The sequence below is a fragment of the Octopus bimaculoides genome, chromosome 1 (assembly GCF_001194135.2).
Source record: "Octopus bimaculoides isolate UCB-OBI-ISO-001 chromosome 1, ASM119413v2, whole genome shotgun sequence".
NCBI classification, from domain to species: Eukaryota; Metazoa; Mollusca; class Cephalopoda; order Octopoda; family Octopodidae; genus Octopus; species Octopus bimaculoides.
Window position 1 is genome coordinate 177,201,597 of NC_068981.1, and position 23,494 is coordinate 177,225,090.

A 23,494-nucleotide genomic window follows, 5' to 3' on the forward strand; every position below is an offset into this window, starting at 1 on the left:
ATGAAAACTTCAAACTTTTAATATGATTACCATTTTTAGACAGTAAGCTTCATCTTTAGTTATAATTTTTTTTTTTTAACACTTACAATATAATGTTTCTCTTAGTTCAAACTCTGATCATCATCAGATGTAATACCTGTCGGAATTCAAACAAGGAATCTTTATTTCTAAACTATGGATAAATAATGCTGTTATCCACTTGGCCACTAATGCATGTAAATATTAAAATAATTTGAAGATGGTGATGATATTTACCACAGTGCATCCATTGTTCATATTGTGTAAATCTTTATGTGAATGGGCACAAAAGTCCACACAGGCAGTCACACCAGAAAATGGCCGTGAAGGTTTTGAATTTTCATCCCGATAACCAAGGCGACATTCATAACCACTGTCTTCAAAAAATACCTGTTTTAATGAAAAGATAAAGGAAGTTGTTTTGTCATTAAATAATTAAACCCTACATATTGTTTATATCCTTTGAAAACATTTTTAAGAGTAATTTATAAAAATAAATTTATTCATAACTCATTTTCCTAAAATATGTACCAATTAATCTCAAAAACCTTTACACATATAAGTATAGAAAATCAATCAAATTGAGTAATTCAGCTCATATCAATAGCTATTGCAAAATTTGATATTTTTTTACTTCTTATAACATACTGCTTTTGAATATATCTTCAAAAGGAATCATTCAAAGCTATTGCGTCATGGTGAGATAACAATGACAATCAAAATGGCCACATTGTTATTGCACATATCATGTCCAATCACATTGTGATTAAAATGTTTGCAAATTCTCAATTTGATTTAATTAATTATTCCATCCTAGAGTGGAGGTGATATTTCTTAGTCAGTGAGCATAACTGTACATATTAGTACAAAGCAAAGATTTATAATAAACTTTAATTAGAGCTGAATGATTATAAAAAATTGTAGATGATTCTTTACCTGGTTGTTGTAGGATTCAGGTGCCACTGATTTATATAATGGAGCAAGTCTTGTTGCTAAACTCTGGAATTTATTTTCTGCAACTTCATCCTGAAATGAATAGGCAACAATATACCACAAGTTTATGTTTGTAAATAGAGAGGGATTATAGTCAATTGTTTGAATCTGGTACATTATTGTATCTTATTGGTACTTAATTGATTGACCAAGAAACATGTAAAGTAAAGTTGATCTGGGGAAGATTTGATCTAACAATGATGAAACAACAGATATAATAAAGCATCTAACTGGCTCTTTACTATCTGTGCCAAATGTCTTCATAACAAACAATTTTTTACATCAGCACAAGTCCATGGTTGTCTGGTAGAAAAACAGTAAACTGAATGAATCCACAATATCTAATGGGTATACGTTTTATCAGCATCACAATGACAAAAGTTACAAGTGACTCTGTCAGGATTTGAACTCAAAACATAAGGGCACAAAAAAAAATTACTGTAGATTTAGTATTCTGCCATTTTGTAATTGCATTTCCTTTATTAACATTTTGATACTAATCTGTCTGAGACCATCTTTGGTCCTATGATACAAACTATCTGTTTTAAAGTGATCTAAATTAAAACATTCCATCAACATTTCAAAGTAATTTAGGTTCCAACATAATGACAAAGAAACTTTACTAAATCCTTCATCAAATTCAAATTAATTGAAATAAAGCCAGTATATTTCAACAGAAATACAACGATAAAATGGTTAAGACAAATGACAATTTCTAACTTCAAGGTAAGTAGTGTTGGTGTTTTGGTACTGATGAACAGAACTCATTTGTGAAAACAACATTGAGTAATGTCTATTTCTCCAGGTGCAATATTTAAGCATTAAATGTTTTCACTTTCTTAAATGGACAGAACAACAGAGACTAACAGTGTCTTCCATACTGCAGGTGGTATCAAAAGGTTCCCAGACTAGTTCTGTAGTGTACCAACAGATGGCAGCACACAGTTGCATGAGCAGTGAGAGCTAGCAATCACCTTCATGAGGCAGTGTGTTGAGTGACATTGTTGTGCTTACTTCACAAGTAGTGAAATTTGTGTTTTTGTGATCACATGTATGCTGTAGTCTGCGATTTTATCATGGACAGAAACAAAGAACCAACGTGAAATTTTGTGTTAAACTTGGAAAGTCTGCCACAGAGACATTGAGCATGCTTTAGCAAGCTTACAGTGATGAGGCAGTGGGTCGTATGCGATGTTTTGAGTGGCACAGGTGCTTCAAAAGTAGAAGAATGTCCTTGGAAGATGATGAGTGATCTGGAAGACCTGCCATGAGTGTCACCCTCGGAAATATGGTATTGTGCATCAAGAATTCATTCCCCCAGAGCCAGACCATCAACCAAGAGTTCTACTGCACCATTTTGAAGTGTCTGTGGGAGGACATTTGGCAAAAGTAACTGCATCTGGTGGAGTGCAAAGAATTGGATTCTTCATGACAACAATGCATCCTGTGACTGAGCTCTCCTTACTCATGAGTTTCTCGCCAAAGACAACATGGCATCACTTCCACACCCACCCTATTCACCAGATTTAGCACCTGCAAACTGCCATCTCTTTCTCAAGATGAAAATGCAGCTCAAACATCACCACTTTAACACCATTGTCAAGATCTAGAGCGAATCACAGAAGGTCCTCAACTTGCTTACGGAAAACAACTTCCAGGCTGGATTCCAAAAATGACAGGAATGCTTGGGCCATTGTATTGCTGCACAAGGTGACTATTTCAAAGGAGATGATGTTAAAACTTGAGTAAATAAGTTATTTTTCATCAACCATAACTAATCTGTGAACATTTTGATACCATCTCATATATTTCACATGAATAATATATTCTAAATAAAGAAGGAGAGACAAAAATGTCTACTTTTCCATTGAGAAAAGCAAGTAAACTGACTAATACTACAGTTACTTTGAAGCCACAATCACTCCTAATCGACCTAGCTAAACATGCTTTAACTTTTTATTGCATGCTTGAATGTGTAGCAATTCCTTCATTTACAACAGGTGGCATTTAAAAATGAAAAATCATAGTTTCATTTTTGTATATTTGCTTTGGTTTGCAAGACATAAAAACATTTCCAATCCAGCCCTTCAAAAAAGTTTTATAACCTTTGATCTACTAACTTAACTTTACAACCATTTGGCATCTGTGTGCGCACACATAAGCACATTGATGTCTTTGTTTACTTTTTTCTGCATGTATACACTTTTTGTAACCAAGATAAAAACTAGTCACTGTTCCTTGTCAGTTAGACAACAATACGTGTAGATTCATATGATTCTCAATGTTACATTAGTTGACTTGTAAGACCCTTGCAACAGGATGAATGATCAACTGAAGTTTATTTTATACATATATAAAATAAAAATATGAGTCTATTTTATATATTTATTGACATTGTCAGAATCAGGTGTGCAGTTTGCGAAATAAACCAGTCAACTCTAGCTTTCTGAAATCCAACTTTAAAGTTTGGTCTTGTGACAGTTAATATGCAATCAAGTGATCCTATGATTATGGCTACAAATGTGAAGGTATAGTCTGTATGGTTCTAATGTTTGTGAGATATTTTTTTCAGTTATTTGAAAAGTATGCTAATGTCCACAACAATACAAATATCCAGTTTTATTTTTCTTGTAGTGAAAGCTTATTACATTTTCAGTTTTTTACACATTGTGATTCATACATTTTATCATTTTCTTTTATATTCCAGATCATAGTAGGCTATGATAGTAAACTCATTGTGATTATGTATTTAGAACTAGGTCGACCAACCTAGAACACATTCACAGTACAGTGCTTGTAAAAGGATATAAAATACTGACCCTTTGGTTAGAGCCTAGTCTCCTATCAATCAGGCAGTCATAATTCTCATATATAATTGGCCAAAGTAATACTTTTTCAGATTAACTGTTACTTTTGTAACAATTGTAGTGAATAAAATTCGCTTCCCCAAAATCTCCCAGGTTAGTTTTCTTCGGAAACAGTACATTAAGAGTAGCATCTCATGACCTTTCTTCCACAGATAAGCTTTTAACTTTACTGCATATATTAGAAGCAGCCCAACATTATGAAAACATTGTGTTCCTGAAAAATCTTGTTGTAATGTGGAATTCACTTCCATATTAAATGGAAGTAAATGAACATGAAAATCATATTAAATATGTTCCGAGTTACAGAATTACACACTACAACAATACTTCCATAATATATGGGATACTTGTATAATACATGGGATATCTATATTTTTCAGTTACCCAAATTCAAATAACATATTAAGTACAATCACAGAATATATACAACCTAGTATGTGTATTTTACATAAATTTAAACTATTAAATATCTTACAGTATCTGCAAACCTTGTATCTAAAAAAATGCAGTTCATAATTGATCCAAATGAACTTACCAATACTGTATCTTTCAGTCTAAACTTTTTAGCATCCTTACTTCGAGCAAATTTACATCCATTGAAATACATACTCCAAGAGCACCCGAAAGAAAAAGAAGCACCTCTTTTTTGTATATCCATACCTTGACAAGCACAGGTTTTTCTGAAGTAAAAGAAAAAAAGCAATAAGTAAATAGGACTAAATAAATATGCTTTCATATATAGATAAAACTGTATTAGTAGTTGTAAGGTTAAGCGGTCAGCTTCACAACCACATGGTCGAGAGTTCAATCTGATTATGCAACACTTTAAGCAAATGTCTTTTGCTATTGTCTTAGGATGACCAATACGTTGTGAGTGGAACTTGGTAAATAGAAAGTGTGAGGCTGCTCCAGTTTTAACACTTGATCTCAGATCAAGTTACTTGCCAGACTAATACAACTACAATATATGCATGTGTAATATCATAGCCAAATAGTCTTTAGTTGACACATGGTTCAATTCCTGTAGGTGATTTTGTTTACTTTTTTCTGTGTAAGGGGTTTTATCCCATACATTATGAGCCATTATTGCATATAAGCAATGCATGTGTACATACACACAATCACATCTTTTATTTACAAAGTTTCTCATATGTATTAATAATAGCTCATGATCTATGGAGCAAAAACCTCTCACACAAAAAAGTGAACGATAATTACCCACTGGAATCAAACTACATGTTTACTGTTGACCAAATGGCCATGATATCACACACAGTTGTATATGCACACATGTGTATATGTGTATATCTTTCATCAATTTTGATCAGAAAAGGATATAAACCTGAGTGAGAAACGGAAAAACTGGTGACATTCCTTTGTTGCTCTCACCATGAGAAATAAAGTGAACCAGTGGAAACTCTTAACTAATGTTACTATTTTTTACTAGTTGCAAAATAAATACATCAGCCAAAACAGGATTTTTTTTTATCATTTTAGGAAATGTGAATAGTTCTTAAATAGTAGTTATATAGAAATTCAGCTGAATTAACTGAACTGATGTTCCATATCTGATAGGATCTATTTTCATTGTCGTTTCCAACTCTGACTGAACAAACAAATTCAAAGGCATTCCAACTATGATCGTCCAACCAATAAGAGTATGTAGGATAAGATTCACCAATGTGTCACTTCCTTACTTAACCCATTACCTCCCATAATTCTATTAACTGGAATTTTTTTTATGAAACTTTGATTTCTAGCATAAAACAGATTTAGAAGCACGCTGGAATGATCAAAATAACATTTCAAATAGAAATAAGCGAGATATTGGGTGAAAAATTAGCAAACCTCATTTGAATATCAGAGAAATATACCTAGTAGATATAGCAAAAAGGTTAGATATGTGTAAATATTGACAGATAATTACGAAATTTGTTATTTTTAAGTGATCTCATATGAGATCACTGGTAGGTAATGGGTTAAGATAGTAGTTTATGGTTTTAGAAAATTGGCTGCTGTTTCTACCAAGTGAAGCAGTCATTTACAACAGTGGTTCACAACCATATTTTTCATTTTTGGACCCCTACCTCTTTGATTTCTAATACATCAATGTATTATCAGTTCAGCTAAAGATACTGTTTGTTTTTTTTTAATGGTTATGTCTGCAGGGAGAGATAGTATATGTGGGTTACTTCATTTAACATGAGAATTGTGAGCTCTTATTATGTGTGTGCACATATATATATATATGTAACTAAATATGTGTGTGCATGTGCACATGTACATGTATATATATTATATATATATATAAAATCAGACAAAGTTTGATAAAGGCAAGAACACCAAAACAGCAAAGATATTGTCAACCCTTTCTTTGTAAAAGTTAATAGATATTTACTCAACTAAAAAGTATTGAGTAATTCCTCAGTTTAATGTTAAATTTCTTTTACATGTAGCTTGACATTAAAACAAACATTAATATATATACACTCATCATCTGTTTTTTTCCCCATGCTAGCATAATTTTGGATGGCAAGTTATCTGAGCTAAGAATTTATGGCTGGATGCTCTTCCTGTCACCAACCCATACTAATTTTCATATAAGGGAGTTTTATATTCCAGAAATCTTCAAAAGAGCAAAGCAACCAGATATAATGTCAACAAAGAATGTCAATAATATCACCATTACTTCACCACTCAATTGGTGGCAGTACATGAAATATCAACATTTACATACATTCACACAAATCCATGCATGTGAACATAATAGGCACTTACATAATAGGCACTTACATAATAGGCATTCATTGATAGGCAGCTGTAAGATCACTGCTTTTTGTTTTAGTTGCAGTTCAAGTCAGAGTTTTAGGTGTAAGTTAACTTGAGAGTACTTGTAATAGTTACATACAATTGTATGTACGTATTGCATGACATCAGTAGATGGAATATTACCTGATCTTTCTCCCTATAAAAATACACACACATATAGTTAACATATTACTAAGTGTAACTCTTATTTTTATTCTCGAACAATTGTTGTTTAGATTTGATCTGTCCAGATCAAGCAAACCTAAAAACAAAGGTGTCCCAGTCATGTATTTAGAACTTTTATCAGACAGTGTATCTAGGAATAAATTATCCAATGTCTTCTGATTTTAAGATAATATGAAGTGATTCACAATAATGCTACTCTAGCAGTTTGTGTGACTCTATAGAGTACCCCACTACTACACTGGCTTCCCTTTTTACAGCATTAGCTTATTTCTTGATAGTTTCTGTTGTAGATTAGTCCAGAGCAAGCCAAGTCAACAGACAGAATGGCCAAAGGCTTTCCAGCTATGGCCATCCTGTCCTTTTAAGAGTATCTAGGACTACATTATTAAACTACAGCTTAAAATCTCAGAAAGGAGAGAATACATTTAATAATGTATTCTTTCTTTTTGAGATGGTAAGATGTAGTTTGAGAGATACTTGGTTGAATTTTCTAGTAGGTTGAGCAACTACCTAGAGGCTCCATTGTTAGTTCAAAGGCTCCCATACAGATAATATGATATGGCATGACTAATCTACACTCAGACTGTTGTTAAGGCAATAGGTCACACAGACTGATATGAAAACTAATTACAAAATTACATACTGTTCATTGTATCCACAGCGTCGATCAGTTTCTAAACCAAACTCTGTCAATGTTGGCACTAGGTAGGAATACATCTCATTTGCTATGCTGTTTGGAATACCTTCCCAGGCTACAACGCATATTATGAGGCAAGCAGTTTCACAAAAATGTCCCTGTCGGTGTCTGACAAGACAGAGAACTTTCTCTTCGACCCCAGATCTGCGGACAATCTGAAATTAAATGATAGCAAAGTAAAAAATATTGTAGTGAGACAATAATAATATTTTGTGATTTCTGATTAAAACTAAATGGTACATATGTTATAGATATTGCTAACTGTTATAACTGCAGGCACCAGTGTTATTTATACTGATAGTATCCAAACTACTACTAATTGTTGTAGTAGTAGTAGTAGTAGTAGTAGCGGTGGTGGTAGTGGTGGTGGTGGCGGCAATGGCGGCAGCAGTAGCAACAGTAGTAGTAGTAGTAGGAAGAGGAGGAGGAGGAGGGAAGATGGTACTATAAGTATAAGAGGTACAAGTACTTCTTGTGATGTTGTTATCAACACACTGATACCAATAACATAAATACAGCAAGTGCTTGTATTGATAATGCATCACAACAACCTAATAAACAAATTTAGAGATTATGATTGTATTAATCTGTTCGCTCTAAACCAAGGATTTTCAACTGGGGTTCATATGGCCATTGGGGGGTCCATATAAGATTTTTTTTTTTTTGTTAGACTTTATGTGCAATGAAATTGGTAACATTTCTACAATACATAAAATATTTCAACAAATTTTTTTTATGCAATTTCTAGTAATATTCAATTATAAAAATATAACAGGATTTTACTTAAACATGAAATGACTATGGGGGAGGGGGGGTCCAGTAGAGTAAAATAGAAATCAAAGGGGTCCATAGGCAAAAAAGGGTTGAGAACAACTGATCTAAACTATGGTTTCTACTTAGAAGATATTGTAACTATTAATCGAAATCGAACTAAATTTGTAGGAACACTAAACTTTAGGGCAAGCGAAATTGTGATGGCATCTGTACCAGTCGAGCACTAAGAGCACTGTCCGAGCGTGATCGTTGCCAGAGCAGCTGTCTGGCTTCCGTGCCCGTGGCACGTAAATAGCACCAGTGTGATCGTTACCTGGCATGTGAAAAGACATTCGAGCTAGATCGTCGCCAGTGCTGATGGACTGGCTCCTGTGCAGGTGGCATGTAAAATACACCATTTTGAACGTGGCCATTGCCAGTACCGCCTGACTGGCCTTCGTGCCGGTAGCATGTAAAAGCACCCACTACACTCTCAGAGTGGTTGGCATTAGGAAGGGCATCCAGCTGTAGAAACTCTGCCAAATCAGATTGGAGCCTGGTGTAGCCATCTGGTTCGCCAGTCCTCTGTCAAATCGTCCAACCCATGCTAGCATGGAAAACGGACGTTAAACGATGATGATGATGATGATGATAAGTCAGCTCTGACATAAAGGAATTCATAGCTTTTAGAGGTCTTTGTTTTTTTTTTTAGAAACTTCAGAAGAGGTATGTTAGTTACAGGTGTAACAGTTTTAACCATAAGTTTACTTACTCAGAGCTGACCTGAGACTAAACAACAATTTCCAGTCCACCCCTTAATTGTTTGCAGTCATCAAATTACCTAAATCTTTTGCTGCCCAACCATTATCTAAATCACAGACCCAAATGACTTCCTAGCCATTGCCTTTGGTGTGTCCCTCATTAGCTCTTGTTATAATAAAACTTTTCAATATCTTTCTTCCAGGTCTATTTAAACAAAAGGACTTTCTTGTAGAAAGTAGACACTTTTACTCTTTTACTTGTTTCTGTCATTTGACTGTGGCCATGCTGGAGCACCACCTTTAGTCGAACAAATTGACCCCAGGATTAATTCTTTGTAAGCCTAGTACTTATTCTATCGGTCTCTTTTGCCGAACCGCTAAGTTACGGGGATGTAAACATACCAGCATCGGTTGTCAAGTGATGTCGGGGACAAACACACACACACATATATATACATATACGACGGGCTTCTTTCAGTTTCCATCTACCAAATCCACTCCCAAGACTTTGGTCGGCCCGAGGCTATAGTAGGAGACACTTGCCCAAGGTGCCATGCAGTGGGACTGAACCCAGAACTATGTGGTTGGTAAGCAAGCTACTTACCACACAGCCACTCCTGTGCCTTTTGATACGGTTAGCAACTGCTGAATCTGTCTTAACTCCAATATATTTTACAGAATGCAGAACATTGTTCTTAACGATGAACTACAACATTTTAACTATTTCTCTTCCTTTAGTGACCATCAATACAGATACCAAATCATCAAATCCAATGATATGATTGCTTTTTAATTCTACTTAATGATTAAGTATAAAACCATGATCACATTAAAACTTCTACATTTGGAATTAGCAGAGGTTTTTACAAAATACAAAATAACTGCTGACCAAACTTTCTTTCTATGACTAATTACAGTAGTGGTATGAGCAGTAGTAGGAGGAAAGATACAGTACTAGTTTCTGTATATTTTCAGAAGTATTACCAAAAACATTGACAGTAATAATATATGTATATATAGCTGTAATACCAGCAATATTTATAGCACTAGTATCAATACTTAAATTCTCTTTCCAGTGAGGAGATTCACATAATACTTCCATTTTCATGAACAATTGCCAACTTTTCATGAACAATTGCCAAGCTATTCCAACACACATAATATGGTTTCTTATCTCTAAACAATACTATATTCTTAATACTCTCAGAATAACATTAAAGAACTTTGGTTTCTTCATTAAGGAAAAAATATGTTTCATACCTAGCATACAACACACAGTCAAAAAGAGAATGTCTATGCAGTCACTTGAACAACCAGATATTGACTACCATCTTTAAGTAAGGACACACTGGGTAGTTCTAGATATAGAATTAAATGGGATGACTGAAAAACCGTTGATAATAGGTTTATTGTTGATTAGACCAGGTTGGCTTTGATCAAGAAGATATGTAGTCAAAGGCATTCCTACTATAATCATCCTATTTTCCTTTATCAAACATAGGACTGCATTTACTGAATTTTCTTTTAAGATGGTAGGGTATGATTTTGAAGGAGACATGCTATTATTTCTTGTAGGCTGACAGGGTGAGCCATCGATTAGAGACTCACTCATTAGCTACTCGGCCAGGGCTAATCTGTAGCTAAACAACCTTCTCTACCTGACATATCCGTGACATACACTAACTCCAAAATCTTTTTGTTTCACACAAATGCTATCAACTTCACTACTTTGTTTTGAGAAATCAAGTTGGATTATGTGTCAGTCTATGGACACAAGAATTAAGCAAATAATAAATCTTGGTTAGGATAAAATAACTCTGGTAGAATTAAGCTAAATTAATATTTTATCCTTGATAATAACTTACTTAGACAAACTTGTGGGAATCTAAAAATACAGTAAATTAAGATAAAAATTCTCTATCTTATGATAGCACAGGGAAAAATATAATCATTGCAATGATTTCTCAGTGTGTAACAATAAATAAGAATGCTATCAATTCTTTTAGTCAGCTAATATATAATTATTAGGAGAGCATTTGTTCTGTAATGGTGCCAGAGATAGGAGTGTTCTGCAACATTAAGTTTCTGCTTAATTGTAAATATTCAATAATTCAAGGAAACAAATTAACTGCATCATAATTCATAAGTTAAGGTCTAGTCTTTCTAACCTGGAAAAATAATGATAAGACAATATTAAATGTTGTGCCGTGGTAAACAAGTTTGCTTTCCAATCACATGGTTCCAGATTCATTCCTTTTGCATAGCACCTTGAGTATAACTTCATGTTAACTAAAGTCTTTTGAATGAAATTTGAGAGACAGAAGATGTGTGGAAGCCTGTTATATGTGTATAATGGCTAAAAATAAACAGAAATACTCTGTGGTATTTATTCTATTCAAGTTGCACAAACATTTCTTATCACTTTGGCAATCTGAAATGCAGTGAACCTATGAACAGCTCATTGGAAATCTATAACCAATGATGATGCTGTTCACAAAATGCATGATATAAAAATTAATGATAAATAATTGTACTTACCCACTTTGCAATTGGACAGCCCTGACTACTTTTGCCCTCCTTTCCAGTATAAATAATTTTCTCTACACGAACAGCCTCACCAGATAACCCAGTTCTGTAGAAATGGCAAAGATGCAAATTGAAAACATACTCAATAATTTAATTATACTAAATGAATGCTTTTTAAAGATACAGGTCAAGTATTAAAACATTAACTTTAATTCTTACATGACACAATGCAACTCATTCATGCTTCCTTAAAAATTTTAGTATTTACTAAGAATGTGATATATAATTGTGTATGTATATGTACATGCATGCATGTGTGTTTGTGTGTGCACATGTATAGATATTTTATTTATGTAAATGTGTTTAACAGTAACAGTAGAAAATACAAGTGAGAAATTTTAAGAAAATGTGTGAGTAGATGTATTTGTGGAGCAAATAAGTAACAATATTTAAACATGTAAAATTATGAACACTTATGAATAATTTTTTTTACACTCAAAATAATTTATCTTTAAATTCCAAATCTAACTATTATAATTGAAATCTTTAAAATTTCTAAAACCATCATCTTTAAAATTTGGCCACAGGTTTCTTTTGGTTGTAATTAAGTAAAAGAGTAACTAAAAATACTAAAAGAATATTTAAATTACAATTGATACCATCTTCAATACTTCATTGTATGAGAATAATTTAAGGTGATAAATGAAGTAATTTGAAATTTGATAAATCATTACATTAGTCACGAAAAAAGAAGATTTTGTGCTTTTGGTGAGGATCTTTTTCTTTTAAAGCTATCTGTAATGTTGGAGATGTCATGGAAAAATGAGACAGGATAGAAAGTATTCTTCTTTCAGGAAGTGTCCATTTATATGTATCTATTCTAGAGTGACTTGTAAATCAAATGAATATTCAGATCAAGGAATACCTGTAACATGGTTTGTACTCACTACCCATACCTGATACCTAGCTCTCAGTATCTGTAGTTATAAGTACTCTAATTATAATATAAAGGACTTCAAATTTAGATTTTAAAGAAATAGATCTTAAAGATATTTGTGTATTTAACCTAACATTTAATTGAAATATTTCAGATTTCTAACAGTTTAGGTTTTATTCAGACGCTCAGACCAGAATATTAAAATATGAATTACTAATTGGGAAGGCATTTAAATTCTAAAGCAATCTTTTCAGAAACAAAAACAACACATTGTTTAGTTTTAAAAAAATAACTGAGACAGTACAGACACCAGTAAGTTAAACAATGAGTGCTTGTATTTTCTGAAATGAATTAGTAAGAGAGACATGGTTACTGAGTGCTTGATATATGATTTACACTTCTGACTTCTAAGTTAATCTGATATTACCATAGACAATGTTTTATGTACTTAGTTACTTTCCATTATTCAACTCTAGTCAGCTTGTCTAACTCCAAAACATGCACCAATTCCACATTAGTTGTCATTAGAGAGAATCAAAAGCAAATTAAAAACTGAAACAAAAATCAATCATTTATAAAAAAATGTAAACCGTTTGATCTGAAAATGAATATTTTCAGTTTGCATTTTTGGACATTAATTTATCAATGAATATTTGCAACATTTTTTGTAGAGGATCATAATTTAATAGCTTTTATAATTTTATTTGAAAAGGAAATTTTAGTTTCTCCTTATTTTTATGATCTAAATTTAAACCATTTCTATTGACATCTGTGTCTTTGAGATTTTTCAAGAAGTTTAAAGAATGTTGGAAAAATTCCATAAGAAGCTGACAAACACAGCAATACAGATGTTTTTAAGTTATAACTTCACTGTCAAACATTCAGCCAAATTTGAAATTACCATTTGTCGTCATTATTGCTGCTGCTCTGAGTTCAAATACCGCCAAGGTCGACTTTACCTTTCATCCTTTTGTGGTCGATAAATTAAGTACCAGTTGTGTACTGGGTCAATCTAATCGACTGGCCCCCTCCCACTAAATTTCAGGCCTTGTGCATATAGTAGAAAAGATTATTGCTGCTGCTATTACTACTTTTATTAACATCATCAGCAGCAGTAACACGTCTTAATAGATTTATCATTGCCTTCCTATCATCTCTTCCTCTCTACAATCATCTCTTCTTCTGTCTGCATTGAAAACCTTTATGAAGGCTTATGAACTTTATTTTATTCTTATAATCTTTGTTTGCTTGTTGTTGCTTTTTTTCTCAAAATCAGAATATTAATTACTTACCGATTTTCCATTATCTTTTTCACTTCTTCTAATGAAGACCCTACTCCTAAGTGAGTATAAAAGGGACCTTCAACAGCTTCACTAGGAACATCTAAGCATAAAAACAAAAGCAACACAGATAAGAAATAGTTTCAAACCATTTTGTTAACAATGTTTTATTCAAGAACTCACAAGCATCTATAGGGACATTTTTTTTGAAACATCCAACACAGAAAAATACTTCATTTTCACTTTTAATAAGAAATCTTTGTTAGAGTTCAGAGAAGTTTGAAACATTTCCCTCCTTCATTGTAATTTTAGACTTCTCTTTAATATGTATTTTCTGCAAATTCATGACAACAACAATATGAATCTAAGTGAGTTGTATGTTGTGTAAGATTTCACAAAAGGTTTTAATAACTACAAGAAGTATAGAGAAGTATCCTAGTTCATCATTCTGCATTTGATAATACAGAATGATCGATTTTATATTGGAAAATAGACTTTACAGTCATTAGTTTATTACTTATTTAATTACCCCCAGGATCAGCAGTGAACAGCAGACCTGTGATTAAAGGCAATCCTGTTGTAACCTTTAGTGTGTTATATGTGCTATGTGCTAAGTCATTTTATGGTTTAGTCAGAAGGAAGGGTTGTATACATGACCTTTGCAGGCGCCCTGAATCCAGTGATATCAATGTGTTTGAAAATTATAGCAAGAGTGAGCACACAGCATGACTGTGTATTAGAAGTTGAAAGATATTGGTGTGCAACTCCTAGCTAATCAGTTGGATGGCTTTCTTTTGGATGCAAGCAGGAATATTCATTGTATGTAGTGGCAGAAGTGAAAGCAGTGAGTTTCATTTGAACACTGTAGAAGTTCAGCAATTGTTTGAAGTTGAGCTAAATACTTTCTGTTAGTGAAGAAGATTACTAGTCACTAGGGCATAGATTTTGTTATATTATAAATATGAAACTACCAGGAGAAATTTTTAGTATTTGTTGTGACTTTGAAAGTTTTAGGTGTATTTTGTTGTCAAAGACTTGAGGAGATGGGGTACAAGATTTTTTTCTTGATATGTGCAGTGGTTGTGAAACAACATTGTCATGTTTCTGTTGGAGAAGACTTTTGATGTCTCTGTTCAATAAGATAGAGTAACTTCAATATGAGGCATCTTTGTGTTAAAGGTTAGGAGAGATGACTCACGTCATTTACATATGAGTTATTAGAGATGACAGCAAACATTCTGTTGATGTACATGAGAAAGAGTGTGGAAGACATAATCAAAACTTGGAGAGTACCAGAGTTAATAGAGTGTGGTCAGACAGAGAGTGCTCTAAAAACACACATTCTAAGGGTGAGATTTAACAGGAAGCTTCTGATAAAAGAAACAAGAGATAGATGGGTTCCGTAGGTAAACTTCTTAGCTAGAAGATTCTTATGATAAACACTGTGAATGTTTTGCTGTTGAAAAGTGCAATGATGTTGTTTTCACTGAATTTCTGAAGAGAAAGAGTTACAGATGAATAACATGGAATAGGTCTCCATTAGATTTAGGGTAATAGGACCCTGATGATTAACAGAATTCACTAAGGATGGGCAGGGATTGTCAATGTCTATTTCCATGACTTTTGAGATGTTGAAAGTAAAAACAATGATAAGTCAAGAGTTCACATGATCAAAGAGATATTCCTTCTTAGGAATGGGGCACACTAGTTATTTTCCAAAGATCAGGATATAATTCTTTAGTGGAACTGATAATGGAAAGGAGAAAGAGTAACTTTGGGGTGCATTATTTGAGGATAACGCATGAATAATAGAGCTGATGGCTTTGTTTTTCTGAGGTGATCAGAAATGTGTGTGTATATGTGTGTGTATATGCTTGTGAGCCGAGTCAAGTGGAGAAGGAAAGTCCGGGGTCATTTTTTTTTTGTCAAGTGTGTGCAATGTTTAGTAAGATGTGAAGTGAGAAGCAAATGTAAAAACTTTCTCTACAGGAGTAGTGTTTATGGAACCATCATGGTTGAGAGGTGGAAAGTCAGATAAAATTAATACAGATCTTCCAAGAAGATTAGTTACATTTAGAAGGCTAGAAGGTGGTTTTGGCTACATACTTAACTTAGATGGATCAAGAGTGAAGCACACATATTGTTAGTGACAGTTAGCATAGAATTGGCAGCAATTTCACTAGTTAGCTGACTTGAAATACCATAGGGTTTGAGAAATAGGAGGGTTATGTAGTTTGTGGATATCTATGGTAGGTAGTCATGATCAGGTAGTAACTGGGTGATCTGATAGATGCAGAGATGGTGGTAGCTTGGTGAAGGATACATTTGGAAATGAGAAAAAGATCAGGAGTGTCAGGAATGCATGTGTGTGTAATCAGTGGTATATGTAGGTGATGATTTGAATTGTGGAAGAGCATTAGGAACTGCAGAAGATTCAGCTTTAGCACCAACTGCATCAATACAGGGGTAGCGAGAAAGCCAAGAAGAAACCTGCACAATGAAGTCTCAGACACTGATGATACCATTGATGGGTGAAATGAGATAAATGTCCTCAAAGCAAGATGAAAAATGGTCAAACAGTTGTGATGATTGGAGAAGTTTCAGCCAATGTAACTGAAAGTCCTTGTTATTATTATGGTGAGATAGGTGAGGAAGGACATTCTACACAGGTGCCATACAAACTATCAGTTTGAATATAATACAACCTGCAGTTGGGCAGTAGATAACAGATTAGAGGTTGGTTTTTCAGACAGAAATGAGGTTTGTGGTTTGTGTATGAGTTTGTGACAATTGCCAGGGTTCACAAAAAAAGCATGTGCAAATCCATGTCACTCCAACCCATACCAGCATGGAAAACAGACATTAAAGGATGATGATGATGATGATAATCAATATATACATACACACACACACATATATATATATGTATATAAACACAAAGATATAAAGACAGACAGACAGACAGATAGATAGACAGATATAGTTAATCAAATATATTCAATAAGAATAAAGTGTACTGGATTTCAGATAAGTGCTCTTGGCATGAGAAATGTCTAAAACCTTAAAGGTATTTAGAGATTCAATTAGAGCGAAAAATTACATCAAAAAATCATAGAAGATATACATCCATAATATAAATAATATTGTATTAAGTGATAAATATATAAAGATTATTTAAAAAGGTTTTAAATAATCATACTTTATATATTTATCTATTAATACAATATTATTTATATTATGGATGTATATCTAATGGGATTTTTTGATGTAATTTTTCCTGCTTTTACTTTCTAATAAATAAATAAATAAATAAATAAATAAATAGACAGACAGAGAGAGAGATAGATAGATAGATAGACAAGCAGAAAGATATACACATGCACACACATTTTTATTTATATGCACACGCACACATACTCATACATATATACTTATATAGAGAGACACACAATTTATATATATCAGGTCATCCCATAAGTTCTGTCCGAATTTTGAATAAAGAGAACAAGTGATCAAATGTTATATTTAATTGAATTTTAATCATCAATGTACTTTTCCTGATTGTCTATGACTTCCTTCCATCTATTTACAAGCTTTTTAATCCCATAAATGTAAAACTCTTTTGGTTTCAAAGCGAAGAACTCTGAAATGTCAGTTTCGACCTCCTCCTGGCTTGCAAAAGTTATGTCCCCCAAATGATTCTGTAAACTACGAAACAAATAGTAGTCTGAAGGAGCAAGGTCGGGAGAATAAGGTGGATGAGGAATTCTTTCCCAACCAAGCTCTTCAATCTTCTGTAATGTGATCTTTGCAGTGTGGGGTCACACATTGTCCTGATGAAACATCACTCCTTTTCAATCTACTAAAGCAGGTCTTTTTTTCTTCAAAGCTTGATTCAAACGTTCTAATTGCTGACAGTAGACTTGAGCATTGATTGTTACATTAGGTGGTAACAATTCAAAGTGAGTAACTCCTTTGCAATCCCACTAGATAGAGAGAAGAACCTTTTTCCTATGAAGTTCCCTTTTTAGTTGTGGTTGAGCTTTTTCCCTTTTACCAAGCCACTGTTTACGTTTAACATTTAGAAAGAAAATCCATTTTTCATCACCAGCCACAAGTCTATCTAAAAAGGGTGAAATGAGTTCATGAGAATGAAGAGAAGAGCAGATGTCAACTTGGGATTTGTGGTTGCTTTCAGACAATTCATGAGGCACCCATTTTCCAAGTTTAGGAACTTTTCCAAGTTGTTGAAGATGACGATGAACAGTTGTATGGTTTGAACTAAGCTTTATTGCCAATTCTTCAACTGATAATGCAGAATTTTCTTCAAGTAATGCCTCAAGGAGCTTATCATCTAACTCAACTGGACGTCCTGTTTGATCTTCATCTTGAAGGCTGAAATCTCCGCTTCTGAATTTTTCAAACTATCTTCTGCAAGTTCTTTCATTCAAGCATTCTTTCCCATAAACTGAGTGTATGTTTCGAGTCACTTCGGCTGCAGAGTTTCCTTTTTTGTACTCATAAAGCATTATGTGCCACAAATTCTGCTTGGATACTTCCATGTTAGAAAGGGTTTTAATCAAAGAAATTTTAATTCTATTATTCTGTAAAATGATATTTAATTAGTAATTAGTTTAAATGTACACAAATGCATAAAAATAATTTTTAATTCCATTAGACATTCTAAAATACTATTAAATTTCATTCAATTTTAAAAAAGGTACAAATCGGACAGAACTTATGGGATGACCTGATATATGCAAACATGCACACCCACACAACCATCCCAGCTGAGGGGAGATTTCAGAGTAAACTGTCAACTTCTGATATAATAAACATCGCTGTTTATTCTACCCAGTGTATTGCATTCTATATGCTATAATGTTTGCATTATGTAAAATTTATATTAATATACTTTACAATCTTTACGTTATGTTACACACACACACACATTTATATGCATATGCATTTTTATATACATATCACTGTGTGTGTATGCATAAACATATAATCACACACACACACACATACAATCTAACCCAGGCCTGTGGGCCACTTTAATCACAGAAAGTTTTTTGAAGGCTGCTTGTATACTGACAGAATTGAAAGCATTTTGCTTTTTCATGCTATTATTACAATAATGAATGAATGATCGTTAATTCAACATGAAATATTTATTTCTTTATTGCCCACAGGGGGGCTAAACATAGAGGGGACAAACAAGGATGAAAGGCAAAGTCAACCTCAGTGGAATTTGAACTCAGAATGTAACGGCAGACGAAATACCGCTGAGCATTTCACCCGGCATGTTAACGATTCTGCCATGCCGCTCTATTCAACATGAAATATTATCGTTGCAAAAACAGTAGTAACTTTCTTTTTTACTTTTCATTACAATCTTTAATTTTTGATAAAATTTTTTAAATGTTTGTTTAAATAAACTCATTTCAAGAAAGTATCAAGCAGGCCACAAGATAAAAGTCTGTGGGCCACATGCAACCCACGGGCCAGCCCTGATCTATACCAGCATGAAAAAGTGAATGTAAAACAATTATGGTATCAATTTTGGTTTACTCAATGTATATTTATAGTGTGTAATACATTTAGTTTTATAAAGTAGGTGATTTATTCTGTCACTCAAACAAAATTATTCTTGTCACCTAAATGAATGGTCGTATGCCAGAAACTCCAAATAATGACAGGGTAAATCACCAGTTTCATACAGACATATATGTTTGTTTGTTTTCTTTCCACATTAAATTGATGTATAATCACCACAACATATCTCCACAGTATTTAAGAGCTCAATTATTAATACATCTATAATAATAAAAGTGAAATTCTGTCTGTCCGTCTGGGACCCCTGTATCTCAGTCTACATTTGTTCTACATAGACATATTATACCTTTTTGGAATCGGGGTGATCCCAGGATTGAAAATCTGCTCTTCATTTGGTTCTTGAACATCCAGCATTGAGATCAGGTCTGGATGAGGATTTGTTATATGCCAACAGTTGAAAATTCAAATTTTAAAAGAAGTCCAAAAATTTGTGAACTTACAAGTTTTCATTTAAACTGAATTTAAAGTAATACCATATTGGCAGGGTATCAATAAATGCTTTATCATTATTGCTCCCTTTAGTTTTGGGCTGCAGGCCCAATTAGCCCTCTGCAGGAGCTAGCTCAAAAGTCTGCAGGATTGTAGCTTTTAAGCTAGTTGTTAATGAATTGATAAATTAATACAATGAAATAAACATTGATGCAATAAATTTTCATGTATCTGAAAAATTGGTTAAAACAGTAGTTGAGGACAACATGTTTAGGACAGTAAAAAAGTAGATATTTCACAGGTGATTCATAATTAAATTATGAATTACCTGTGAAATTTCTGCTTGTCAGCTCTTTTACTATTATACATATAATATTATATACATATTTCCAAATACATCTTGCAAACGGAAAAGTTAAGAAGTTTTTTTCTAATGTTCTACTCCACAAAAGACCAAAGGCATAAGATATTCTCTTCTGCAATGTAATGAGGAGATAAATAAAAAAATTGTTGGTAGAAATTGCATAGTGAGTGATAGTGGCACACTCATTCTCACTGATATTGAGACAAAAGAGGTATGGAATCAATACTATGGGTAGTTGCTGAATGAAGAGTTTGTATAAGAAAAAGAGTGGAGATGCAATGGCCCAGTGGCTAGGGCAGCGGACTCACAGTCATAGGATCGCGGTTTCGATTCCCAGACCAGGCGTTGTGAGTGTTTATTGAGCGAAAACACCTAAAGCTCCACGAGGCTCCGGCAGGGGATGGTGGCGAACCCTGCTGTACTCTTTCACCACAACTTTCTCTCACTCTTACTTCCTGTTTCTGTTGTGCCTGTAATTCAAAGGGTCAGCCTTGTCACACTGTGTCACGCTGAATATCCCCGAGAACTACGTTATGGGTACACGTGTCTGTGGAGTGCTCAGCCACTTGCATGTTAATTTCACGAGCAGGCAGTTCCGTTGATCGGATCAACTGGAACCCTCGACGTCGTAAGCGATGGAGTGCCAACAACAACAAGAAAAAGAAGAGTTACTCCAAGTTGATTGCCACGTAATAAGAACCATTAAGGATATGAAGGAAGGGAAAGTAGTTGGTCCATTACGGATTGTTGTTGAGACACTGAAAATATCGGGCAAAGTAGGGCATGCACTGGTTACTTGCATAGTCAGTCATCAAGTGCAGGAAGGGTTTTATCCTCTACTAGTGACATATTGATATCATTGTGACCTACTACAAGAGCAAGAAAGGACTACAGAGGTATTAAACTGATGGACTATATCATGAAAGTATCAGAGAGATCCAAACTAATCAAGGAAAGAACTTACATGATGTGCTGTTTGAATTTGTGCCAGGATTTGGGACCACTAAGACCTTCTTTTTTGTGAGGCAACTGCACAAGAAGGCCTCAGTAAAAATAGACCACTATACTGAGCACCTATTGACTTGAATTTTTTTTTTTATGGAGTCTCCTATTCTGTTGTCTGATGACTACTAAGAAAACAGGACTAGGATATGACATTTACTGAAAGATTGATAGCACAACTGATTAGGGAGAGAATTAGCCTGGACGTGATGCAGTTCAGTTCTGTGTTGAGTAAAGGTACTACACATGTCTTTTTCCAAACAAGACAGTTGCAAGAAAAGACAACTGCAAGAAATGAAAACCACTACAAAATAAGCTAGAAGTAAACTGCTGCACCTAGCATTTGTCAACCTTGAGAAGGTGTTGATGGGATAATCGAGTGATTGTTAAGGAAACTAGGAATAGATGGATGGCTTATGAGGGCTGTGTAAGCCAAATACAAAGGTGTAATCAGCAAGGTGAGAATAATGAGTATAGTACACATGGGATCAGTTTTCAAAGCCCTTCTATTTATCATACATTTCCAGGCCATAACAAACAAGTTTTAACATTGGTTGTCTATCAGAACTTCTACATGAAGATGTTCTTATAGCTGAAACTGCAGTAAAATTAGAGAAATTCTGGACATGGAAGTAAAACCAAGAATCAAAAAAGCCTCAAAGTAAATTAAGCATAGGCTACGATATTAGTAAGAAAAGACAAAACTCTTGTACCATCAAGGAAATAGCCTTACTCAGATTGTAGAACTATATACCAGGTAGAAATCTATTGAGTGCATTTGGTGTAAATTATGGATACACAACAGATATAATAGAGTCAGAGGCAGGCTAACAAGGAAGTAGACTTTATATGCAGTATATGATTAGGAGCAGTAAACTTTAAGAGCCCATCTGAAAAAGATTCACTCAAATACTTTGAGAATTCCCAGGAAATAGTTGATAGCATTTGCTACTTAGATGATTTAATTAATGGTGGAGGTAGGTGCTCCAAAAGCATAGTAGCCAGAATAATAATACACTACAGAAGTTCAAGGAGCTGTTAACTACTTGTAACAAAAGGTTTCTCTCTGAAAGTGAAGAGGAGACTCTATGATGTTAGTATTATTGACTTTTTTTTTGTTGTTGGTCAACGGTATTTCAGGGACTTAACTATCTCTGTTGTACCTGGGTTGTTTCCTGAAACAAGTGCCTAGCCCCCGAGTATCCTTACCACCCCTCTATTTATGGATGCATCACAATGAAGAGAGAACTCAATATGTTTGCAGCATCCACGGAACCACAGAAAATGCCAGATATCAATTAAGTATAATCATTCATATTGCTTTGGATTCCCTCCCTCCAGATTTTCTGTTGGAGTTTACTCCCTTAATCTTTTTTGAACACTCAATAAATTACTCCACAAGGCAGCAGGGGTTTATTATTACTTTGTGCAGTCCCAGTCTTACTCTCTCTCATCCTTCAAACTTGAACTGTTCTGGTGCAACATGTGCCATGACCCCAGGAGTTAACAGGATGCAGGACTTGTGTTATCTTCTCTTAGATGAGCAACAAAAGAGCTACAGAGCCTTATCTACCCTGGGTTTGTTGGAGTATCCGTAAGTGACTATCTTCTAGAAACAATTCCATGACATGCTAATTAACCTACAGCAGGGATTATTACTTCAGATCTGAATAGACATGGGAACAGAAGTGACTAAGAGGTGGTTCCACACTCCTCCAAATCCTGGACTTCCTGAACCAGGGCCCCACTACCGGATGCAATTTAAAGTCATACCCAGGATGTTTGCATACCAAGTATAATATTGAATGGTTAGTGAGATGTGGACTCTAAATGCAGAGGATTTGTGAAGACTAAAGAGAAAGGAAATAAGCACGTATGCTTATTTCATTGTTGGATATGCAATAATATGTATATGTATGAAGGAGGCTCCGTTGGATGTGTAATGTCAATGTGAATACCCGTCAGAGTGTAAGTATCTTGAGAGAAAAGCTGAACATTAGAAGCATCAGTTGTGGTGTGCAAGAGAGACGATTGCGCTGGTATGGACATGTGGTGAGAATGGATGAGGATAGCTGCGTGAAAAAGTGCCACACCCTAACAGTTGAGGGAACCCGTGGAAGAGGTAGGCCCAGGAAGACCTGGGCTGAGGTGGTGAGGCACGACCTTCGTACATTGGGCCTCACCGAGGCGATGACTACTGACCGAGACCTTTGGAAATGTGCTGTGCATGAGAAGACCCGGCAAGCCAAGTAAG

General features: G+C 34.3%; 1 protein-coding gene across 3 annotated transcripts in view; it reads right to left on the minus strand.

The window, feature by feature from the left end:
* The window catches only part of LOC106871070 (methylcytosine dioxygenase tet3), a 91,912-nt gene that overhangs the window by 13,850 nt on the left and 54,568 nt on the right, over positions 1-23,494 (minus strand). For all 3 annotated transcript variants that reach the window (XM_052972861.1, XM_014917341.2, XM_014917342.2), the window contains exons 5-10: positions 13,839-13,929; positions 11,622-11,715; positions 7,516-7,724; positions 4,414-4,558; positions 955-1,044; positions 256-408 (exon numbers count right to left, since the gene is read on the minus strand). In XM_052972861.1, coding sequence (XP_052828821.1) covers positions 256-408; positions 955-1,044; positions 4,414-4,558; positions 7,516-7,724; positions 11,622-11,715; positions 13,839-13,929 — 782 coding nt within the window. The remainder of the gene's footprint in view (positions 1-255; positions 409-954; positions 1,045-4,413; positions 4,559-7,515; positions 7,725-11,621; positions 11,716-13,838; positions 13,930-23,494) is intronic.